The following is a 25,902-nucleotide window of genomic DNA, read 5'->3' as shown; positions in this document are numbered from 1 at the left end:
TTGCATCACCACTTCCTATTCTGTATCTCTCACATTCCAAACTATCTTTCTCTGTTAGAAAGCGGAGTTGAACAATCACATGTTCAAAATACAGTAAAGCAGTACCAGTTTTCTCATTTTATTCAAACATTGTCAGCCGTGGTTCAGTTGGTAGTAATCTTGCCTCAGAGTTAGGAGGTTCTGGTCCTTCTCGAGAACAGAGCACGGGTTGTTGTACTCCAGTGCAGTATTGAGGGAGTGCTGCACTGTCAGAGATGCCATTCTTCAGAGGAGGTGTCAAACCGACATTCCGTCTGCCTTCAGGCAAAAGTTAAATATTCCGTGGCACTAAATGAGGAGCAGGGGAATTCTCTCATGTATCCTAATGAACTTTTACCCATTACTATAACAAATTATCCTAGAGCTTTGGGACACTGAGTGCATGAAAGGTGCTATACAAATGCAAGTTCCTTAATAATTTTCATTAAGCAGCTGAGCCACTCATCCTAAGATTTTTTTAGTGGATCTCAACCAAGACAAAATTGCTGCAATACAACTAGCTTCAAAAGCCTGGATATGGAGGCTGGGAGAAGGGAGAGAAGATAAAAAATAAAAATGATCTTAGATTCCTCTTTGCTATTCAGTGGCACTCTCTCCCACCATTGCTAATACACTACGCAGTGCACTGTCTACACATAGGGCTACAACAGGATTAATCTGGACTACTGTGCTGCCATGATTAAGTGATCTGCTAACACCTATTGTTGGTGCTTACACTGAAATAGGAGAAGGCCATTCAGCCCCTTGAGCCTGTTCCACAATTCAATGAGATCATGGCTGATCTTTATTTAAATCCATCCACCTGTTCTTCTATGAAAAAAATCTATTGATTTCAGGTTTAAAATTAATTGAGCCAACATCTACTGCTTTTTGTAGGAGTGTCTTCTATAATTCTATCACGCTGTCTAAAGAAGTGTTTTCTAATTTCTCCCCTGAATGGGCTGGCTCCAATTTTCAAGTTATGTGCCCTTGTCCCCAAAATCCCCTGATGGCAGTAAACACGTTTTTCTCCATCTACCTCATTAAATCCTAAAATGTTAAATCAGATCATTGCTTAATCTTCTGTATTTTACAGATTACACATTTTGGACCAGGTTATACCATTAGCTGTCCTAGCAAAGACCCTACATCTTCAGGAAAGGACAGCAAGGGAACGTGTGTAGGTTTTTCCATCCACCATTATCATGCAGTTAGAAGTCAATATTCATGACTCTACAAGAATGTGGCCAGTATTGTTTGGCTACTTGACAATAAAGTTCTGCCAGATGTGGATACTCCATTTTCTGTCTGCGCATTTTCAGTAAAGCTCAATAAAGGTCTGATAATTCATTACAAAGCAGGCCATTTAATGCTCTTCAGAGTAGTTTCTCAAACTAATTTGATGTTCTCAGAGCTGCTCAAATTTTAGCATGCACTTTAACTAACAATCACACACTTTAACAGGCACATGGACTGTCTGCTCCTCATACATTTGTTCCTGCACATCAAAGCAAATCTTTCAAAAGCTCACCTAAAATCCGAAGATTCACTGTCGACGTCAGACAGTTCAAGAAAATCCTCAGAGCTGACCTCTTCATCAGAGAATGATCGTTTAATCTTAGGCTGCAACATGTCGTGTGTGATTTTATTTCTGGCATCCATGCTTTGCAATTCATCTCCACTACGACATTTCTCTGAAATAGTAAATCACACAAATGTGATCAAAACAAATCAAACCAGTGATTAGCACTGTTGCCTCACACTGCTAGGGACCCAGGTTCGATTCCTGGCTTGGGTCACTGTGTGTGTGGAGTTTGCACATTCTCCCCGTGTCTGCGTGGGTTTCCTCCGGGTGCTCTAGTTTCCTCCCACACTCCAAAGATGTGCAGGTTAGGTGGATTAGCCGTGCTAAATTCTCCCTCAGTGTACCTGAACAGGCGCCGGAGTGTGGCAACTCGGGGATTTTCACACTATCTTCATTGCAATGTTAATGTAAGACTACTTGTGACTAATAAATAAATAAACTTTAAACCAGTATTGTAATCCAAACAAAATGCAAATTGGTATCGTATCCCGTTGGATTCCCTTTACTCTCTCACTTGGACAAGCAAAGAAACTAAGATAATTTGAGGAGAAAACATGATTTAGGTCAACAGGTTTACCAATCTCTGTCAAGTGATGTATCACACTCGGCACATTTTCCAATAAGGTTCCACTATTTGAGATTTTATAATCACATTTCTTCTTGTTTATTGCATTAAATCACTCCCTATTGTGAGGATATATCTTTCTAGCAGAACTACATTCCAAGCCAGTAACCGAAAACCACATTTGTGAATTGCCCAATGTTCCTACAATATTTAACATAGTTTCCAATCTGGTCTGTACCGTCGTCCCCCAGATCCATCTTGCCTCAAAGTTATTCTTACTCAAAAGGACAGACCATGAACTTACACACAGAATCACATATGAAAGTGAAGTTTCTTCCAGATAAGCTCCAGGAGGTAAAAGATAGTCTAAATTCATAGAGATAATTCAAGAGGCAATTTCAATGCCTGGTAACCAGGGACAAGATATGGATCCACAATTGTGCTATCCACTGATCTTATTACTACATAGCCCTTTCTCATCCACGTAAATGAGTGCATATGAATTTAATGCAGCAATTACTTGCCTGGGTGTTGCAGCAGATAAGCCTCCACCAAATTATTCACCATGTGGTTCTTGCTGATGCGTTCAACAGGACAACGGCAAGTTGGGCAGAGTGACGAACGCTCCATCCAGCCTGAGTAACATGCCGCACAGAAAGAGTGCATACACGGTTGAAGGCTGACAAAGTCGGAGGAGGGAAGAGGGGAGGCAGAAAGATGAAAATTAGATCCATGAGGTTTATTGCTGCCCTGATGTTTTTACATTGTGTGCTGCAATGTTTGAACGCTTAATCACTCATTTTTCTGAGCATCCATTTCTGAATCAATAAATATGCAAATATGACCAAGTAAGCATGTCCTACAACAGGATTTACTAATCGTTAACCACTACTGATTGTATCCGAAGTGCACTATTCTTGGGAGCAATGCTGCATTCAGCTTGCTTGTCACTGGGACAAGGCAGAGTTAACACAGCAGCTGAACTTGTCCTGTCATCTTTTTTGCATCTGCATCCTCAAACTCCACATCACTTGGGAGACTACACCTGGGTCTACGATGTATTCTACGCATTGTCATTGAAGATAGTTCAAAATATATTACAGCCTTGAAGCATTGGTAAATAATATTTAAATAGGCTATTTTAAAGCATGTCAAGTGTTGGAAACTGCAGCTTGTCAACACAAAGGACTATTTCTAAAGCAGTCACATCTCAATGTACCTGACACAATCATGCAACAAGTCTTGACAGATGATACAGGTGAGAGTTTCCTCCATTTTGTCTGGTTGTTTTCCTTCAGAGGTTCCTTGATCCTCATGTCTGGTATTTAAACTTTGACCTTCACTGAGTAGCAATGCATCTGGAATCTCATCATTCTCTATTAAAATATTAAAACTCAAACTTATTGGCTGAGTTGGGCAAAAGAAAAACACAATCCAACCTTTGAATTTAAAAAAATAGTGGAAATAAACAATAGGTCCGTCACCATCTGAATAGTGAAAGGTCTAGCACAGGCACAATGGGCGAAATGGCCTTGATTCTATGTTAATACTGAAGATCTGGACTCTCACCCATTAGAAAAATGATTAGAACCGAAACATTAAACTGTATTTACTCTCTTCAGATAGACACGTCCATTATGTTTTTCTTACAAGTATTTGTAAACGATTTCTCTTCATTTTGTTGCGAGGACAATTACTACCGCCTTGCTATTCTTATTCTTTACTCTCTATATGAGTAATTGCACAGAGGTAGGATATAATTCCAGTATCCCTTCTGCCCAAAGGTCCGTTCTCCTTTAAAGTCTATGCTGTGAGAGCTGGTAGGCTATTCTGCTCTGGGAGCAGAATCCCAATCCTCACTTGATGTCCACGAATATGCAGACATTACCTGGAGAGCAATTGGAAGTTGAAACTCTGTCTGATATTTCCCTCCCTAGCTCAGACCGGATATGGACAATGAAGATATCCATAGAATGGGACCGAGCTGTCTTAGAGAGGGCATTTGGGGTTGAAATTTCAAGGGGGTTACGGAGAGCAGAGTGCAATGTTGAGTGTCCAATTAGTCAATTCTGCAAATAAAATCCAAATCCTTATTAAACAAACATGCAAGGTAAATACTTGCCCATTTTCGGTTTCTTTTTGGTTGGTTCTAGGTCCTCCTCTTTGGCCAAGACGTCTGAAACTGATGACTTTGGGGCGTCAGGTCCTGGTGTGCTTTCTCTATTCACCGGAGTCCTTGCAGGTGATAAATCAGGACTAGGTGGCTTTTGACATGAAGTCCAAAATGTTGCCAAGCAACTAGGTCCACGTGCAAGCACTGAAGGTCCAGCAGTGGTGGGCACGGGCCCTGTTGAGGAAGTGCATGGCTCCGTGGTGGAAGCAGTAGGCTGAACAATGTTGGAGTTTGCTCCAGAGGTACAGAACGGATCGTAGTAAGACGTGCATGGCTGTGGTTCCTCTTGGGAAGGGTATTCAACTTGTTTTGAACAAAATGGTGAGGTGACTGCTGTTTGGTCAGAGCTGCTTTCTAAGCTTGAGGTTTCTTTAATAATCTGCTCAACCATACTGCAAGAGGATCCTGTACATGAAAACCATTTGTAAATAAATGATAATGCATTTCCATACTGACATTACAAGTCAATTCATCCTTTATTACAAAACCTTCTAGTCTATGGAGTACTAGCTGTGTGTAATTTTATAACCCGTTCTGAAGCTATATGAACAAAATAGGAAGAGAAACCTGGAATGCTACAACACAAAAGGTGGCCATTCAGCCTATCACATCCGTGCTACCCATCTGCAAGAGCAAACCACCAGTCCAATTCTTTGCCCTTTCCCCCATACTCTTCATTTCTTACATTCTCAAATATTTCTCCACTTGTCCTCTACAAGCTATTATGGATTCTGATCTTGTCATTGTATTCCATGCCCTACCAACTCTGTCTGAAAAAAATAATCACAAATCTTTCCTGTTCCTTTGGTGAACATCTTAAATTTGTGCCCTTTAGTGACCAACAAAAATATTTACAATTTACAAAAATATCCACAATTAATGTTTATCAAGTTCAATCATTATCAGATCTCTTCTCAACTGTGTCCCAATAAAAACAGCCCAGGTTTCTCAAGTTGCGTTCATTTTAAGCAACACTGCAGCACTCAGTGGGTTCAAGTCTCAGAATTTATAGCACAGTAGCAGACCAGTTGACCCAACTGTTCCTTGCTGGTGTTTATTCTCCACAATTAGCCTTCTCCCACCCTACATATCATGAATGAAACATTACTGTATTCATCAGAAGTTTGCATCTGTTTACATTTTCCTTCAACTATTGGTAGAACCAGAAACTGCTCATGTACCATCATTAAAAATCTCATCAGAAACATTTCTTAATTACCCAATGGATCTTCCATGTTTTCCTCTTCAGAATTCAGTGCTTTGTACAAATAGGCAACATCTAAAAAATAAAAGAATAAGATGGGGGAAAAATCTTTTTGCTTAAAGTTACCACATCACCCTAACCAGAGAGAACAGTACAAAAAACATTAAACTATAATAGATCCTTTTAGCTGAATGATGGGGTGCAGTATGCTTCAGGAACTGTCTCATGGCTGATATAGAGGGTATTGAATGGGTAAGGGAGTCCGACGGAAAAATTACTCAGTAAAATATCTAATTCCTAATTACTACGCGCTAAAGTTGTGTGCACAGTATATGTACTGCAGATGCCAACAAAGCTAAGCTCAGCTGCAATCTTGGCCCAAAATTAAATGACCTGCTTACACAAGAGTCTGCACTCACACATGGAGCTATTTGAACCCAAGGGTTGACTGGCATTTGTAAAACTGTGCTTCAGAAGGGAATATAATTTAACGGGGTGTTTACCTAATGCAAATCAATTATGCTGAACTATAATCCTTTTTCTTAATGATTACAGACTAACCTTAGTACAGAATACAATCATTATGATGTCAGTAGTAAGATTTACTACTTGTAATTCACAAGAAGATTAGCTAAGCTGTGCAATTATCTACACTGTACAATGCAATATCTAACCTCACTTCAGAAGTTCTTTTCAATTTCTTCCCCTTCTGAAGGCATTAACTCCTTACTAGAGTATAAACCATGGTGCAGTTTCAAGGACATGCAGCCACAAAGCAATAAAGGCTGAACATTGATCAGGATCAATGGAGAATAAGGTGCTTGGCACAACAACCTGTGTTTATATATCACTCATAAGAAAACATCCCCAGCTGCTTCACAGGCTCATTATAAAAAAATCTGGTACCAAGCCTTATTGAGAGGCATTAGAATAGGTTTAAACTAAAGCTTGGTTAAAGAGATTGGTTTGAAGAAATGTCTTAAAGGAGGAAACGCGAGGCAGAGAGGGGTAAGGGCTGAGGTACCTGAAGGCAAAGCCATCAATTTTAGACTGATTGGAATTGGGGATGCACAAGAGGCTAAAATTAGAATGATGTAGATACCTGGGAGAGTTACAGGGCTAGAAGAGATTAGAGATTGGGAGGGGCAATGCCATTTGTAAACAAGGATGAGAATTTTAAAATCAAAACTGTGCTCGACTAAGTGACAATAGGTAAGTGAACAGAGAGACAGTAGGTGAAAGGGGACTTGGTGCAAATTAGGACATGAGATGTGGCAGACCAACCAGGATTGCATTGGAATAGTCGAGTCTAGAGGTATGAAGGCATGAATTAGGGCTTTAGCAACAGACGCAGGGACAAAGTTGGACAATGTTAGAGGTGAAAATAGGCGGTATTAGTGGTAGCATGTATATATAGTTGGAATCTCATCTCAGGGTCAAACATGACACCAATGTTGCGAACTGTCTGATTTAGTCTCAGGGAGAGGGTTGAAGTCAGTAGATCAGGAATTGAGTTTGGAGCGGGGAGCAAAAACAATGGCACAAGTCTTGCCAATGTTTAATTAAAGGAAATTTTTGTTCATTCAGTTCTGGATGTTGGATAAGCAGTCTGATAATTTAGTAACAAATCTTACTTAGCAGCGTACAAGAACAAGCCAAGAACTAACTGCCAGCTACAACAGCCGATTTCTCACGGAGGCAGCTTAGTAGCCTGCAACACAATCATGTCCAGACAGATATCAGAAATGGGATATTTCAAATCACAAGCAGTACATTTATTCATACTATCCTTACTCTGATCTGGCTCATTCTTCCTGTAGACAACATAAATGGCATCTCCGTTCTGCAATGGATAGGTCTGTTTCTTCACTACTTTGGATTTGTTGATGACTGTTCCGTTGGTACTGAAAGCATAAAGTGACACAGGAACATGTCAGGCTGCCTTCAACCTTCTTGATACAGGAGGATAAAACCTACTCTTATATTCTCATAACACATGGCTTTCAACATTAATTGGGAATCATACCATGCTAAAGTTTAAAACACTATACTTCTTTAAGCAATAGAATGAATGAGTTGACATAATGGTGATAGTATATTCACAATTTCTGGTGGCCAAAGTCAAATGCACAAACAAGGTGCCACCATTGTTGGCTTGTGATTCCAATGCATCAGACATGCCTGCCAGCAGAACACCTGTGTCTATTAGGCCACGGTATGAAGTCTCACAACACCAGGTTAAAGTCCAACAGGTTTATTTGGCAGCACAAGCCTTTGGAGCACTGCCCCTTCATCAGGTGAGTGGGAGCTGTGTTTACAAACAGGACATATAGAGACACAATTTACAAGATAATGGTTGGAATTTACAGGTCTTTACAGGTAATCAAGTCTTAAAGGTACAGACAATGTGAGGAGAGAGAATTAAGCACAGGTTAAAGAGGTGTAAATCGTCTCCAGCCAGGACAGTTAGTGAGACTTTGCAAGCCAGGGCAAGTTGTGGGGGTTACAGATAGTGTGACATGGACCCAAGATTCCAGTTGAGGCCGTCCTCATGTGTGCGGAACTTGACCATCAGTTTCTGCTCAACGATTCTGCGTTGTCGTGTTGTGAAGGCTGCCCGAAGATCAGAGGCTGAATGCCCGTGACTGCTGAAGTGTTCCCCAACAGGAAGAGAACAGTCCTGCCTGGTGATTGTCGAGCGGTGTTCATTCATCCATTGTCATAGCGTCTGCCTGGTCTCCCCAATGTACCATGCCTCGGGACATCCTTTCCTGCAACGTATCAGGTAGACAACGTTGGCCGAGTTGTAAGAGTGTGTACCGTGTACCTGGTGGATGGTGTTCTCACGTGAGATGATGGCATCCGTGTCGATGATCCGGCACGTCTTGCAGAGGTTGCTGTGGCAGGGTTGTGTGGTGTTGTGGTCACTGTTCTCCTGAAGGCTGGGTAGTTTGCTGCAGACAATAGTCTGTTTGAGGTTGTGCGGTTGTTTGAAGGCAAGAAGTGGGGTGTGGGGATGGCCTTGGCGAGATGTTCGTCTTCATCAATGACATGTTGAAAGCTCTGGAGAAGATGTTGTAGTTTCTCCGCTCCGGGGAAGTACTGGACAACGAAGGGTACTCTGTCTGCCGTGTCCCGTGTTTGTCTTCTGAGGAAGTCGGAGCGGTTTTTTGCTGTGGCGCGTCGGAACTGTCAATCGATGAGTCGACGCCATATCCTGTTCTTATGAGGGTGTTTTTCAGTATCTGTAGGTGTCTGTTGCGATCCTCATCTGAGCAGATCCTGTGTATACGGAGGGCTTGTCCATAGGGGATAGCTTCTTTAACGTGTTTAGGGTGGAAGCTGGAGAAGTGGTGCATCGTGAGGTTATCCGTGGGCTTGCGGTACAGTGAAGTGCTGAGGTGACCGTCCTTGGTGGAGATGCGTGTCCAAGAATGCAACCGATTCCAGAGAGTAGTCCACGGTGAGTCTGATGGTGGGATGGAACTTGATGTCATCATATAGTTGTTTCAGTGACTGTTCGCCATTAGTCCAAAGGAAGAAAATGTCATCGATGTATCTAGTGCATAGCATCGGTTAAAGGTCCTGTGCAGTGAAGAGGTCTTGTTCGAACCTGTGCATGAAGATGTTGGCATCTTGAGGTGCGAATTTGGTCCCCATGGCTGTTCCATGTGTCTAGATGAAGAACTGGTTGTTGAAGGTGAAGACGTGTGGTCCAGGATGAAGCGGATGAGTTGTAGAATTGCATCTGGAGATTGGCAGTTGTTAGCGTTGAGTACTGAGGCAGTTGCAGCAATGTCATCATCGTGGGGGATGCTGGTGTAGAGTGCCGAGACATCCATTGTGACGAGGAGTGCTCCTGGTTCAACTGCTCCGTGTGTGCTGAGTTTCTGTAGGAAGTCTATAGTGTCACGACAAAAGCTGGAGGTTCTTCGTTCAATGGGTTTCAGAATACCCTCGACGTAGACGGAGAGGTTCTCGCACAGGGTCCCGTTGCCTGATACGATGGGACGGCCGGCTGTGGTTGGCCTTGTGTATCTTCAGGAGGCAGTAGAGATCTCCAACGTGGGGATTCCGTGGGATAAGAGCACGGAGGGTGCTCTGAAGGTCCGGATCAAAGGTCTTGATCAGTCTGTTGAATTGACGGGTGCGTTCTTTGGTCGGATCTGCAGCTGTCTGTAGTGTTCCTCGCTGTTCAGTTGTCGGTACACTTCTTTGCAGTAATCCGTTCTGTTCATTATGACGATGGCCTCTCCTTTGTCTGCTGGTTTGATGACAATGTTGCAGATGGTCCTGCAACGCGCGGATGGCGTTGTGTTGTGCTTGAGTGACGTTTGGGGCTGATGAATCTGGCATTGACACACCTCCTGACGGCTTGGGCATACATGTCGAGTCGAGGGCAGCGCCTTCCAGAGGAGTCCAATTCGACTCTTTCCTCTTTGGTTGCTGCACCGCAGATCCCTCTGTCGGCTGTTCCGGTTCATTGGCTGTCTCATTGTGTTCGCTGTTGGCCTCTTGGGGTTTGTGGAAGAACTCCCGCAGCCTCATTCGCCTGATGAATTCCTCTGTGTCCGCTGCGAGACTGATGGGGTCCATTTTGGTGGTGGGGCAGAAATTGAGCCCTCGGCTGAGAACTTCGATTTAGTCTGGTTGAAGTGTGTAGTCCGAAAAGTTGACAATGGACTTCCCTGCGGTTGTACTGTTTTCTACTGTGGTACCGGGGGAGGCTTGGTTGCTGCTGGTGATGATGCCGAGTTTCTCAAGTTTCCTGTTCTTGGTGTGCCTGTAGATGGCGTAGTTTCGTTGTCTCGTCTGCTTGGCAGCGTTTCGCAACTGGTCTGCGTCCTGAGCACAAGTTGAGAATATGGACTCTATCTTGGTTTCCAGGATGCGGCGTTTGCTGTAGAGCTGGTGTATGAGCTGGTTGAGGAGGGTGAGAGAGGTGCGATGGCAAAGTCTCTCAGCGTAGTCTGTGTTATAGGTTGACCTGAGTGGGTTCGTGATCTGTAGTCCTTGCGGTATCTTGTCTGCTTTCTTGCACCTTTGTTGAAACTTGATGTCTGTGTCGATATGCGCGATCTTCTTGGAGATCCTCTCCACTTGGAGCCGACAGTTTGCAGTGTCGATGGTAGCCATGATGTGGAGATGCCGGCACTGGACTGGGGTAGGCACAGTAAAAAGTCTCACAACACCAGGTTAAAATCCAACAGGTTTATTTGGTAGCACAAGCTTTTGGAGCGCTGCCCCTTTATCAGGTGTGTTCACAAACAGGGCATATATAGACACAAACTCAATTTACAAGATAATGGTTGGAATGCGAGTCTTTACAGGTAATCAAGTCTTGAAGGTACAGACAATGTGAGTGGAGACAAGGTTAAGCATAAGTTAAAGAGATGTGTATTGTCTCCAGCCAGGACAATTAGTGAGATTTTGCAAGCCCAGGTAAGTCGTGGGGGTTACAGATAGTGTGACATGAACCCAAGATCCCACTTGAAGTTGTCCTCATGTGTGCGGAACTTGGCTATCAGTTTCTGCTCAGCGATTCTATTTTGTCGTGTGTCGTGAAGGCCGCTTTGGAGAACGCTTACCTGAAAATCAGAGGCTGAATGCCCGTGACTGCTGAAGTGTTCCCCGACAGGAAGGGAACACTCCTGCCTGGTGATTGTCGAGCAGTGTTCGTAGTCGTTGTCTTAGCGTCTGCATGGTCTCCCCAATGTGCCATGCGTCGGGACATCCTTTCCTGCAGTGTATCAGGTAGACAACGTTGGCCGAGTTGCAAGAATATGTACCGTGTATCAGGTGGATGGTGTTCCCACGTGAGATGATGGCATCCGTGTCGATGATCTATTAGGCCACAGCAGGGGTGCTCACACACACAGCCTGCACACAAGTAATGTTGTTTCACTAACAATGGCCTGTAAACAATCTCCTAGCCACAGGAAGATATTAATGCCCGAGGAAAATGTTGCAGGGTGTGGCTGGAGATCAAGAGCACCTTTCAACTGTTTAATTGCAGATCCAACCCTGAAAAAAAATGCCACATAATATCGATCCAGTCTCCCAGGAGTTAAACCATTCAGGTTCTGTAAGTTTAGCTAAAATTTGATTCCAGAGTTAAGCAAACCAAATCTAGGATGGGAACTTCAAAAATGTTGGATTTGATATCATACAGAGTGTAAATCCAGCTGGTGTCAGTGTTGTTTAGAAAGTATCCAGGGGGGTCCACCAAGCCCTTTTAAATTAAAGTCAGCTATGTTTACAAAGTTCAAAATTGGACTTCCCCGCTCTCCAAATATCTATATTTCTAATGATCAGAAAACAGCACACACACATTCACGTACTGATTTCTCACCTGGACAGAACAGTTGGAGGTTTCAGCAAAGCGCTGTCGCTGTACCATTAACTCAACTGGAAGTTTAATGCATTCTGCAGCCATCTACTGGCAACACAGAACAATTGCAATGAAGAAAAATCTGCAGGGCAAAGTCTACTTTAAGCAGGCCAGTTAGGCAAGGAGCTCAGCTGCATTAAGGAGTCATAGATCCACCTTTCCAATTCAACATTGATCTGTTGTTGTGTCTCAGACTAACAACCACACAAATTATCTTTTCTTTCCCAGTCTATCAATGGCTGGACTTTATGAGTTAATTGGGATACAGTTAAATCAGGGCTTTCAGGTTTAAAATGTTCACATTCGTATTTAAAATGGTAAGTGGCCTTCTGAAGACATTAGAAACTCAATGTCACATTTAACACCATTCTACTTGCAAATAGTGATTCAACTTTTTTTGCCATTTAATATTTTACATCTCACATTTGAGCACTTTTTCCAATTTGGAGGGGTTTGAATTCACAACCTCTGGATTGTTTAATCCAGTATCAATACCACAATACCTTATAACAATAAAGCATCACCAAAAGTATAGTAACGCTGCCTTGACACGGTGAAGAACCTTAACCTCAATCCCGGTACAGCGCCTGCAAATCCACTAAAATACAGTTTTCTATCTTTCACTCAAGCTACCATTTTTGCCTGAGTGAGATGGCCATTTGGGTGCCAAATTATGCCAAATTGCTGACAGTTCGGTTTATTGGCTACAATCCAATAAGAATGAGATTGGGGGAACCTGATATATTTCAAGCAAAAACTCTGACAGGCAGAAGAGAGAGAACAACTTTCATCTCAGGTTTTCATTCCGTTACTTAAAGTAAGATGTACTTGCCTTATCTTTCAAAAGAGGGAGTGCAGCAAAGGTGCCCCAAACTAACTCCTGGGATGCGGAGGGTTTGGAGGGTGGGATTGCCCTTCGGAGTAAAGATTAAATAGACTCGACCTTTATTCTCTGGAGTTTAGAGAGGTGATCTCATTCTAACATATAAAATTCTGATAGGGTTCGACAGGGTAAATACAGGAATGATGTTTCCCCTGGCTGGAGGGGGATCTAGAACCAGGGATCACAGTCTCAGAATAAAGGGCTGGCTGTTTAGGACGGAGGCAAGGAGGAATTTCTTTACTCGAAGGGTGGAAAATCTTTGGCATTCTCTGCCTCAAAGGGCTGTGGAGATTCAGTTGTTGAGTATGTTCAAGACGGATTTGATAGTTTTCTACATATTAAAAGGGATCCGGTGATAATGCAGGAAAGCGGTTTGAAGTAGATCAGCTGCACTGAATGGCAAAACAGGATCAAAGGGCTGAATGGCCTACTCTTGTTTCTTTTGTTCAATAGTGTAGGCAGGATTTGAATCTCTGTCCCAAAGCATAGAGTAAGAGTTTTAACAACACCAGGTTAAAGTCCAACAGGTGTATTTGGTAGCAAATGCCATGCATAGAGGACAGCTTGCTAAACCACTGCCCCTTCACTCTAGAAACAGCCAGCATTCTCAAATATATACTAGTGAGAGCAGCACCACCACAGCCTAACAAATTTTCACTTTCAGAATAAAAGCAAAACTGTGAATGTCAGAAATCCAAAATAAAACAGAAAATGCGGGGAAAACTCAGCAGGTCTGGCAGCATCCGTGGAGAGAGAAACAGAGTTAACGTTTCTCTGCATGACTCTTCTTCAGAGTACATTTTTTTTTAAAAAAAGAAAGCACTCAATCCAGAATATATTTATGACTTACCTCGTGTCCTCTAACCACACTTGTCCTGATTTCTCACGAATTATTTTACAGTGGTCTCCAGAAACGAGTTTATTGCCAGGGAATGACAAATCACAACCTACAGGAGACAGAAGGTTGATTTTTAACATAAAAGTTAACTTATATCACTTAGCTAATTTGGGAATAGTTCGGTATAAAATTCTTCCCTTCACAAATGAAACTTAAACTTCCAGCACCAAATCTACTTTCATTACAAAATGCATTTCCTAAAAGGGTGGTGAAAGCAGAATCAATAGTAGCATTCAAAGAGAACTGGGCAATTACTTCAAGGGAAAATAATTATATGGTTATGGGAAAGTGCAGGGGAGTGACACGAAGTTGCTTTGTCACACAGCCAACACAGCCACAAGGGGCTGAATGGCCTCCCTCTGTGCTTCCTATTATGATTAATTAACATTCTTATTTGATGGAAATAGTTCAGTTTCCAACATGAACCTCAATGACAACTTAAAACAGAATTAGGATATGTATATTTGGTGTAAAACCCAACGACAGGGAAATATACAGTAAATGGCAGAACGCTTAAGAGTACAGATAGACAGAGGGATCTGGGTGTGCAGGTACACAGGTCACAAAGTGGCAACGCAGGTGGAGAAGATAGTCAAGAAGGCATACGGCATGCTTGCCTTCATCGGCTAGGGCATTGAGTTTAAAAATATACAAAGCATACTGTTCATAGAGAAGGAAACGAGAGTGTGCAGAATGTAGTGTTACAGTCATAGCTAGGGTGTTGAAAGATCAACTTGATGCGAGGTAAGTCCATTCAAGAGTCAGATAGCAGCAGGGAAGCTGTTCTCGAGTCGGTTGGTATGTGACCTCAGACTTTTGTATCTTTTTCCCAACGGAAGAAGATGGAAGAGAGAATGTCCGGGGTGCATGGGGTCCTTAATTATGCTCCATGGTCATCCTCAACATTGGTGCCCCACAAGGCTGTGTTCTCAGCCCCCTACTATACTCCTCATACACTCATGACTGTGTAGCCAAATTCCCCTCCAATTCGATTTTCAAGTTTACTGACGACACCACCATTGTGGGTCGGATCTCAAATAATGATGAGACAGAGTACAGGAATGAGATAGAGAATCTGGTGAACTGGTGCGGCAGAATAATCTCTCCCTCAATGTCAACAAAACGAAGGAGATTGTCATCGACTTCAGGAAGCATGAAGAGAACTTGGCCGTGTCTACATCAAAGGGGATGAAGTAGAAAGGGTTGAGAGCTTCAAGTGTCCAGATCACCAACAACCTGTCCTGCCCCCCCCCCCGCAATGCTGACACTATAGTTAAGAAAGCCCACCAATGCTTCTACTTTCTCAGAAGACTAAGGAAATTTGGCACGTCAGCTACGACTCTCACCAACTTTTACAGATGCACCATAGAAAGCATTCTTTCTGGTTGTATCACAGCTTGGTATGGCTCCTGCTCTGCCCAAGATCTCAAGGAACTACAAAAGGTCGTGAATGAAGCCCAGTCCATCACGCAAACCAGCCTACCATCCACTGACTCTGTCTACTCTTCCCGCTGCCTCGGCAAAGCAATTGGTTTGTTACAGGTATGGAAATAATCTCCAATCTCAACAGTATCCAGGAATACATGGATAACAATCCCTTTAAATGAATTCATCCCATACCAACTAATCAGAAATGAAATAACACCCAATAACAAATATTAAATTTCTCTAGAAGTGGCACACAAGTTACAATATAGGAAAGAGAAAGGTCCATTTACCCAACTAACTCTCTTCTCTATGTTATCTCAGGAGTTTATCAAATTTAATTTCACATGCTATGCGTTTATAAATTTATTTAAATGTTAATATATTTAACCACATCAGACATCAAACTGCATGATAGACACAAAGTAATCTTAAGTATTAGAAGCTTCTGCCCTCGCAACTGTAATCAGCCTTCATTTGCTCAACAATGCAACAGTGACCTTAAAGAGACACAGTAACACCTCAGATGACAAAGAACTCAGTTCATCGCACTCTCCTCTTTAAGTCAGAAGGCTGTAGATTCAAGTCCCACTCCAGGGACTTGCACACTGCTGGAGTTGCCACATTTCAAATGAGGCATTAAACGAGGTTCTGTTTGCCCTCCCTCTCAGGTGAATGTAAAAGATCTAATGGTCTTAGTTAATAGTTATATCCCTCAATCATTAACAGATTACCTGGTTATTATCACATTGCTATTTGTGGCAGCTTGCTGTGTACTAATTGACTGCTATGATGCCTATATTAAACCTGTGATTACATTTCAAAAGTATGCCATTGGTTGGAAACCTCTTTGAGATGTCCAATGGTTGCAAAAGGCTCTATAGAAATGCTATTTTTCTAGTCATTATTTCATGGTGGACAATAATGAATAGGAATTATAAACTGGTACGTTGTAAGTGTCACATCTCTAACACTATAGAAAAGATGGACTTCACTTTAGGGTCTGAGAGAAAAGTACAAGAATAAGAACAAACCAATACTTTGAAGTCTAAAGTGCTGAATATTTCAAACTGGACAACCACATTCGAAAATCACAACATTGCACAACCGGAGATGTTAGAATGTAACCAGTGACAACTTTGTTTTGGATGTAATGTGACCAATGGGAACAAGATGTAAGGGCCAGCTGACTCAGTAAACCATGGAACCAATCACAGCAGGATGTAATAGTCAGCTGACCAGCTTATTCACTATAAATAAGGAACTATGTTGATACCAGAGATGAGGGGTGTTGATTATGAGGAGAGACTGAGCAGATTGGGTTTGTATTCGTTGGAATTTAGAAGGCTGAGGGGGGATCTTATAGAGACCTATAAGATAATGAAAGGGCTGGATAGGGTAGAGATGGAGAGATTCTTTCCACTTAGAAAGGAAACTAGAACTAGAGGGCACAGCCTCAAAATAAAGGGGGGTCAGTTTAGGACAGAGTTGAGGAGGAACTTCTTCTCTCAGAGGGTGGTGAATCTCTGGAATTCTCTGCCCACTGAAGTGGTGGAGGCTACCTCGTTGAATATGTTTAACTCACGGATAGATGGATTCCTGATCAGGAAGGGAATTAGGGGTTATAGGGATCAGGCGGGTAAGTGGAACTGATCCACTTCAGATCAGCCATGATCTTATTGAATGGCGGGGCAGGCTCGAGGGGCTAGATGGCCTACTCCTGCTCCTATTTCTTATGTTCTTTGTAGAATTGTGGGGAGCTTTGACTGGCCCAGAGCGAGGCTCCAAGTTTGGAGCTTCTCGGCCTTTTGGCTAAGATCAAGTGTAGTATCGACATGCTGTACTTGGTTGAAGTCATTAGGTTACATTTTAGCTTCATTTGAAGCAATTTTTAAAAGCGGCATCTCGGCCTTTTGCCTACGATGCAAATGAGATCAAGCCTTGGAGGAGGTGCAATGCCTACTCCAATCAGCTTGGATCATGTAGATCAAGCCCAAGACAGGTGGTGCGAGCCCTGTCTTGTCAGCTTGGATCGGGAATGTCTCACTTGTTGAGACTCTGAATTGGACTTGATTTGATTGAATTGGATTTTTTAAAATGTTTCTTTATTAAACCCTTCCTTTGATTAATAAGCTGGAGTAAGTTTCGTTGTATTTTCATTAGCTGCATTTTGAAGAGTTCCTTCTGAAGAAAGAAAAGTAGAGAGAAAAATAAATCCAAACTAAGAGAGATTTGGACAGCTATGCTAGAAGGAAAAACTATAGGTATACAATATGTTCCACTGGGAAAAAAGGTGCTTTAGAGGCAACCTTGCGATGCTTATAGGAAACAGGCAAACTATGTCACCTGATGAAGGGGCAATGCTCCAAAAGCTCGTGCTACCAAATAAACCTGTTGAACTTTAACCTGATGTTGTGAGACTACTTACTGTGCCCTTCTAGAATAAAGCAGAGATTCAATTGAAAGTAAAGGGAAAATACAGGAAAGATGTTCTTCACACCGAGTGTTGCATATATGGAACAGCCTACATACAGATGTATGATTTATAAAGGTATTACATGAATGTAAATTGTTGTTGTAGTGACAGGTTATGTCTCGTAGAGCTTACTTACCTCAGAGAATCAGACAGGAATTTATGAGATTCTCTGTAATTTGGACACAGGTATTTTCCCACATTGCTAGCACTGGGAAACACAATATAGCAGGCTGCACCAACAGACAAGCAGAATGAACGCTGACACACTTGATGGGCTTTTCTCCTCCTATCTTATATGGAGCTGATAACTCCTAGACCAAGACCGCAAGAAACTACAAAGGGTTGTGAACGAAGCCCAGTCCATCACTCAAACCAGCCTCCCATCCACTAACTCTGTCTACACTTCCCGTTGCCTCAGAAAAGCAGCCAGCATAATGGACCTCACACACCCCGGAAATTCTCTCTTCCACCTTCTTCCGTTGAGAAAATGATACAAAAGTCTGAGGTCATGAAAAAACCGGCTCAAAAACAGCTTCTTTCCTGCTGCCATCAGACTTTTGAACGGACGTACCTTATCTTAAGCTGATCTCTCTCTACACCCTAGCTATGACTAACACTACATTCTGCATCCTCTCAATAAAGAACAAAGAAAATTACAGCACAGGAACAGGCCCTTCGGCCCTCCAAGCCTGCATCGACCATGCTGCAATTAGCATGCTGCACTGACCTTTCCTTCTCTATGAACGGTATGCTTTATCTGTATAACGCGCAAGAAACAATACTTTTCACTGTATACTAATACATGTGACAATAAATCAAATCAACTCCTCTGGTAAAGCAACCTTCACTAGCTCCCTCAACAAACCAGCTACTTAACGCAGTAATGAGCTGATCCATAAAGGTGTCAGGTTCAATCTCCAATCTGTGACCAGCCCACCTCTTCCCCCTCAGTCATGAATTGAAATTTCACCCATCACCACCTGTGGAACTGAATCCTGACAAATCTGTATCGTGAGGCATGCAGCTTCCTGCACTGTCTTTTAAAAAACCTCCAAGTCATCAAGGGATGGAAATGTGTTTTTGCAGCCCTCCATCCAATTCTGGTCTGGACAACGGGTGATTTAGCTCTGCACCAGCCCAAATTTTGCAGTGGCAACAACAACAACAAAACTGACAGTGGCTTTGGTAATTGACACATGTGCAGAACAACATTGGATCCAAGCATAAATCCAGAAGTTGCTGCCAACTTTTACTCTATTAGACTCTCTATAAAAACCCTTGAATGAGGTAGAACTGGGTTTGTTTAACAATGTACTAAGTGTATAATTATTGCCAAATACCCTCACTATCTCTGAAGAACTAATTTTGTATTTATGGAATATCAAATTTCTCCGTTATAATAAAGAAATTCAACATATTTTTCCATTTTTACCATCTGTTTTCAAAGTTTTTGAAATTTTAGCTTCTATCTTAATCCATTTATTTTTGCTATCTGGAAATTAAATTAAGTGAAAGCCAGTGTATTTAGCTTCCTGGTTTGCTGTCTGTCAGAATACTTCTTTGTGTTTGGCTACCTACCTACCTATCCTGTTGACAATATCACTGTTACTGAATACTTGGAAATTCATTCACTTGATGCCAGATTCACACTTTTCTTGGGATACCGGAGGACTGGTTGAGGTGCTGTACAAATACCATGAACTGGTGGTCCATCAAGGATCAAACCCCTTCAGGGAAGGGAGGAGATGGACATTGCTTGGGGGCAGGGGGCGAAATCAGGGACAGAAAATATATTTTAAAGTATATGTTTCTAAGTTACATGTGGAGAAGGATCGGAATAATCCTGGTATTGTGCAACCAGGAAAAAAAACTGAATCACAAACCCCAATGAGTCACTCTGGGATGTGTGCATTGCGATCAGCAGATTAAATACTGCAGCACATGCTATTCCCCAGGGAGGGGAGGGACACTCCATTAACTTTAATGATCGGTTTCCATAAAAAGTAGAGGCCAACACCTGAGCAACTCTACAAGGACATCATTTACAACAGGCTTATAGAAAAAAGGGGTTGAGAGGTCGTAAAATACAGCTCTAAAGCAGAGTAGTCCATTAAACACCAGCCTCCTACTGAAGACCAGCATGCCTATTACAGCAGAAGATTGTTTCATGCCAAGTGCAGGTCTTTTTTGAAGACCAGTCGAAGCCTAAACAATAAGAACTCTGTTCAAATTGTGCAATATACATGAGTAAGCAGCACCCAAGAATCAGTCATCTGTATCTTGGAAATCTTTCCCACTAACCCACTTGTAAAAATGGGCAAACCTTCTAAACATTAGAATAAAATGAGAAAACATACTGAGCGCCTGCACCAATGAAAAAGGACAAGAGCCACCCTTCCCAGTGACTGGAAATTCCATGCAGCTGGCTCAAGCAAATGACTTTGTTCAGCTCCAACTGAACTGACAAACAAAGCAATTCCCCAGCCTTTCGAGTGACACCTGAATGACTGCCCCAATAACACCAATGCTTCATTACTGCTTCCTCATCCTTACTGAATCTGAACCCCTTTGGGCTGTTGCACACTCCTTTATCCAACCAGTTTACCTTGGTTTTAACAATTTGCTCAGCTAATAAATCAAGTTACACTAACATTTTAATTTGTTTCTGGTAGAGTTCCTACTCACTACCAGCGTAGCTCATGCAATAAGCACTGCTTTTATACAGTTTCTAACAAGTATAGTCGCACGAGTTGCAAATTCAGGCCACATTTCGCACATTTGAATCTTTTAGTAATGGGAACTTCAGTCTCTCCCCCCATTAACTACATTGCCAAGGAAGGTCAGAGAAATTGGAAGATTCTCAAATTCAGTACAAAGTGACATCTGACACTGGTGCCATTGGCAACACAGGACACAAATGAGCTCAATTACTGTTAAAATGAATTGAAGACAGACTCAATGCAAACAGTGATGTAGCACAATCATTTGCTCTGGGTGCTGCTGTGTGCATGGGCAGTGGGGGGTGGTCAATGTCAACAACTGTTTATTTGCTAGTTTTACATTTAGTAATAAACAAACCTCTACCAGAAGTGTGAATGTCCAATGAAGGAATCACTTGGATTTATCTGGACAGTGCAAACTGGACTAGCCATGGTAAACGCCCAGGGTTACGGGGATAGAAGGGGTGTGTTGAGTAAGATGCTCTTTAGGAGAGTCGGTGCAGACTCAATGGGTCGACCACCCTCCTTTTGCACTGTAGGGATTCTATGGACTGTGGTAGGTGAAGAAACTGAAACTGCCACTTTAGCCTTAATAATTGTACATATGTGGGGTGGCACAGTGGTTAGCACTGCTGCTTTACAGCGCCAGGGGCCCGGGTTCGATTCCCGGCTTGGGTCACTGTCTGTGTGGAGTTTGCATGTTCTCCCCATGTCTGCGTGGGTTTCCTCCGGGTGCTCCGGTTTCCTCCCACAATCTGAAAGTAGTGCTGGTTAGGTGCATTGACCCGAACAGGTGCCGGAGTGTGGCGACTAGAGGAATTTCACAATAACCTAATTGCAGTGTTAATGTAAGCCTTACTTGTGACTGATAAATAAACATTTTTTCCAGTTATTCGCTGTTTTTGGTAAAGCAGTGACATTTAGAATAGTTAGGAAGATGGGCGACACCTAAACAAAAGAGAAAGCATAAAGGAATACTGACAATCTTTTTAGACCAGATAGGGGAGATGGGCGTAAGAGAAGGGTGTGGTGGGGGAGACAAAGGCGGCAAGATGGAAAAACTGACTGATCAAACTGACCCATGAATGACTGACAGGTATCAGATACAGGATTCAACAACAAACAGCCAGTGAAACAGGTCTACATGGAAGTGCATTCACAAACACCAGAGTGAGAATGGAAGTTGTGAGGAGGATGCAAGGAGGCTTCAAGTGGACTTGGACAGGATTAGTGATTGGGATAGAATGTGTCAGACAGAATATATTGTGATTAATTGTGAAGTTATGGTAGGTGATAGAAAATGACAGAAGGATAGAATATTTCTTAAATGTTGAAAAGTTGGGAAGTGTTGGTGTCTAAAGGGATCCTGGGTGTCCTTGTTCATGAGTCACTAGAAGCTCGAATACAGGTGCAGTAAACAATTAGGAAAGCAAATCGTATGCTGGCTTCACCTCCACGGGATTTGAGTGCACGAATATAGGTGTCGTATGCAACTGCATAGAGGCTTGGTAAGTCGGCACCTGAACTATTGTGTACTATTCTGGTCTCTTTATCCAAGGAAGCATACGCTTGCCAAATAAGTTGAAAACAGGTTGAAGGTGACAGTTTATTCTATCAAAAGATACAAAGTTAAATGTAAACAGAAGATTACTTTGGTCACATTATTCAAACTATCTAAATTAAACTGAAAATGCCCACGTGGTTTCAAATCCAATTTCATAATTCCACAATTCCTTCAGGGCACAATGCGTCAGGGAGGCACCAAATGACAACTAACATCTCAATCCGCTAATGATCAGAGGTTGAGGCACTTCTGGTGACAGCCAAGAACATGACCACGTTCGATGTGACTGGTTATGTAACAATCAGAAAGAAAACAAAGAACAAAAAAAGTACATTTCTATTGCGCCCTTCACGACCATGGGTCATCTCCTAGCAAGCGTAGTCACTGTTGTAATGTAGGAAACTTGGTACTAACTTGCATGCAGCAGGTTCCCAAAAATAGCAGTGTGATAATGATTAGATGTTTTTTCCAACTTTTTAAAATTAATGTTACAAGTAGGCTTACATTAACACTGCAATGAAGTTACTGTGATATTCCCCTAGTCGCCACACTCTGGCATCTGTTTGGGAACACTGAGGGAGAATTTGGCATGGCCAATGCACCTAACCAGCACGTCTTTTGGACTGTGGGAGGAACCGGAGCACTCGGAGGAAACCCATACGGAGAATGTGCAGACTCCTCACAGGCAGTGACCCAAACTGGGAATCGAACCCCGGTCCCTGGCGCTGAGAGGCAGTCGTGCTAACCACTGTGCCACCCCTATGTTTTATAATACTGATTGAAAAATAAATATTGGTCAGGACACCAGGGAGCAGCGCTTCCATAAAGTCATGGGACCGGATGGGCCTCGGTTTAACGTCTCACCTGAAAGACAGCACCTCTGACAGTCCAACACTCCCTTAGTACACCATTGGAATGTCAGCCTTGAGTTTAACATATCATAAGAAATAAGAGCTAGCAGAGGCCATCCGACCCCTCGAGCCTGAACTGCCATTCAACAAGATCATGGCTGATATTCTATCTAAAACCTACCCTTCCCTCACTATCCCCAAATATCTATTGATCCATCTTGATAAACTCAAACACTGAGTCTCCACAGTCCCGGGACAGAAAATTCCAAAGATTCCCAATGCTTTGAGTGAAGAAATTTCTCTTTGTAGTCCTAAATGGCTGATCCCTTATCATGAGGCTGTGATCCATGTTTTAGACTCCAGCCAGCATCAACTTAATGCCAGCTAATGCTGGAAAAATTCAGCCAGTCTGGCAGCATCTGTGGAATGAGAAATTGAGTTAACATTTTGAGTCCACATGACTTCTTCAGTACTGGAGAAATAGAAAGCTGATGTGTTTGATATTGCATCTTCAGCTTTGAAGAGGAGTCATACAAACTTGAAAAGTGAACTCTTTCTCTCTCCACAGATGCTGTCAGACCTGCTGAGTTTTTCCAACATTTGCTGTTTTTATTTCAGATTTCCAGCAATTGCAGTATCTTTGCTGTTATCACATTAATAGCCCTTCCCAGAGTATCAAGAGTGAACAGTGTGTTCAGTCTAAACACAAGTCAGACCAGCTGGTGATGGCACATTCCCTGCTTGTCATCATGGGATTCAAATGACTGACCTCTGCTCGTCAGGAACCATAAATGCTAAGTAACATACCCAACTGAAAAACATGTTGTTGAAACTGCAGGAAGGATACAATTCAAGGTTTGCTAAGTAGCTCCAAAACAGAACAAGCAAGTCTGATGGTAAATATTTTTAAAATTCTTCATGAAGAAATGGAGAAGAAGACAGAAATTCTCAGAATCGTGAAGATAAGAACAACATGGAAGCTGGAATTAGTACCGTTGCAGATATTAAACTAAGCAGGAAGAAATTCTTCCAGCAGGCAACAGCGGAAGCATTCTTGTCCTAGTTGGAAGGTCCGATACCAGAGACTGGGCAATGTCGTACCACGGGAGTGCTGCACTGTCAGATGTGCTGTCTTACGAATGAGCTACCAAGCCAAGGCCCCAACTATCCTTTCAGGTGGATGTAAAGTATAACCAAGGGCTATTTGAGGATCAGGGCAGTTATCCTGGTGAAGATGTATCCCTCAATCAACACCACTAAAAACAGACAATGTAGTTATCACATTGCTGTTCCTGGGAGCTTGCCGCATTACTTCCTACATTGCAAGAGTGATAATACTTCAGAAAAAAGTATTTAATTCACTGCGAAGCACTTTGGGACATGCTGAGGTCTTGCAAGGTGCTTTAGAAATGCAAATTCTTTCTTTATAGACAGGATCAGCTATGCCCAGAAGTTGACCAGATCATCATTTAGACTCTCAAACGTCTTCAACTGACAAAACAAGAGTGAGAAAATCCAACAAACAAGATTTTTTTAAAAGGCAGCAAAAGGAAAACTGAAACCTTACATTATCCAGGGTAGAAATCTAGTTCCTCTTTCTTTCTGGACAACAAGGATTGGAGTTCAAAGCAAATTTTTAAAATGGAAAAATAATGTATAATTTAAGACACAAATCTTGTGCAATCCTGGGGCATTTTCCTCAGAGATCCTGCAGTCATTAATAACTTGAATTGAACTCTGCCCCATTGCTCCCTTTGCCAGGGGGACAATGAAGCCAGTTCCAGGGTAAGTGGGGGGATCTGCTCCCCTTTTTCCCCACTCAGCAGCAGCAGTGAGGCGGCCTCTCTCCACACCCACTCCCCGAGGCCTCACTCACCCTTCTTCCTGCCGATAGTCCACTCGCTGTTCACCAGCAGGATGTGGCTCTCACTCTCCCTGTCGATGCGGCTCAGGCGGCCCCAGGCCTGGCTCTCCAGCGGCTGCATCCCCCGGCCCAGGTCCATTACCGCCTCATAAATCCGCCAGCCTCTCTAACCCGGGCTGCGTGACGGGGAGGGGGGGAGAAACACTCCGTCAATAACTCCTCAGCAGCCGGGCCCGGCCCCCGCTCTCCCTCTGCCGCCCCCCGCTACCAGCTGACAGCACAGGGCGGCTCCGGCCGGCGGGAGGGCGGGGATCGCCCGCGGACAGGCCCAGCCCTAGCCCCGCCCCTTTCGGCGAAGACCCGCCTCCGGAACGCCTCCATTGGCTGTCTCCCCTCCTTCCCCGCGCGCTGTATGACTGAGAGAAACGTCAATCAAACCCGGCTCGAAGCCGACGTGGACCTTGTCATGTGACAGGGGTGGGTCCGTTCCTCTGCTCTATGCTGCCCCCCAGGCGCACCTCCTGGAATTGCGGCATCATGACATCTCTCTGACTGTAAGAAGTCTCACAACACCAGGTTAAAGTCCAACCTGTTGGACTTCTTACTGTGTTTGCCCCAGTCCAACGCCGGCATCGTCCCTCTGACTCCCAGCCCTGCTCCCCAAACTGTTTTGATGTGGAGATGCCGGCGTTGGACTGGGATAAACACAGTAAGAAGTCTCACAACACCAGGTTAAAGTCCAACAGGTTTATGTGGTAGCAAATGCCACACAAACTTTTGGAGCACTGCCCCTTCGTCAGGTGAGTGGGAGTTCTGGATACAAACAGGGCATATAAAGACACAACCTCAATTTACAAAATAATGGTTGGAATGCGAGTCTTTACAGGTAATCAAGTCTTAAAGGTACAGACAATGTGAGTGGAGAGAGGGTTAAGCACAGGTTAAAGAGATGTGTATTGTCTCCAGACAGGAATTGCAGATGGTGGCCTTGGCGAGATGTTGAAGACGACGAACCAAGGCCATCCCCACACCCCCACTTCTTGCCTTCAAACAACCGCACAACCTCAAACAGACCATTGTCCGCAGCAAACTATCCAGCCTTCAGGAGAACAGTGACCACGACACCACACAACCCTGCCACAGCAATCTCTGCAGGACGTGCCGGATCATCGACACGGATGCCATCATCTCACATGAGAACACTATCCACCAGGTACACGGTACATACGCTTGCAACTCGGCCAACGTTGTCTACCTGATACGCTGCAGGAAATGATGTCCCGAC

The 25,902-nt window shown here is 43.2% G+C and overlaps 1 protein-coding gene and 1 non-coding gene across 2 annotated transcripts in view; one reads left to right on the top strand and one right to left on the bottom strand.

The window, feature by feature from the left end:
* The window catches only part of chfr (checkpoint with forkhead and ring finger domains, E3 ubiquitin protein ligase), a 35,181-nt gene extending 10,202 nt beyond the window's left edge, over nt 1-24,979 (bottom strand). Inside the window, exons 1-8 of the mRNA XM_078227176.1 lie at nt 24,630-24,979; nt 13,670-13,766; nt 7,340-7,449; nt 5,561-5,620; nt 4,291-4,746; nt 3,388-3,544; nt 2,693-2,847; nt 1,550-1,712 (exon numbers count right to left, since the gene is read on the bottom strand). Of these exons, the coding sequence (XP_078083302.1) occupies nt 1,550-1,712; nt 2,693-2,847; nt 3,388-3,544; nt 4,291-4,746; nt 5,561-5,620; nt 7,340-7,449; nt 13,670-13,766; nt 24,630-24,756 (1,325 nt within the window). The 5' untranslated portion in view covers nt 24,757-24,979. The remainder of the gene's footprint in view (nt 1-1,549; nt 1,713-2,692; nt 2,848-3,387; nt 3,545-4,290; nt 4,747-5,560; nt 5,621-7,339; nt 7,450-13,669; nt 13,767-24,629) is intronic.
* On the top strand, nt 16,935-17,124 carry LOC144503255 (U2 spliceosomal RNA). Its single transcript, XR_013499468.1, has one exon. It is a non-coding gene; the product is annotated as a U2 spliceosomal RNA (small nuclear RNA).
* Nucleotides 24,980-25,902: the final 923 nt, after the last annotated feature.

Source organism: Mustelus asterias, chromosome 13, assembly GCF_964213995.1.
Source record: "Mustelus asterias chromosome 13, sMusAst1.hap1.1, whole genome shotgun sequence".
Classification (NCBI taxonomy): Eukaryota; Metazoa; Chordata; class Chondrichthyes; order Carcharhiniformes; family Triakidae; genus Mustelus; species Mustelus asterias.
Note: the sequence above shows the minus strand (reverse complement) of the source record. Positions and strands in the feature narration are given on the sequence as shown.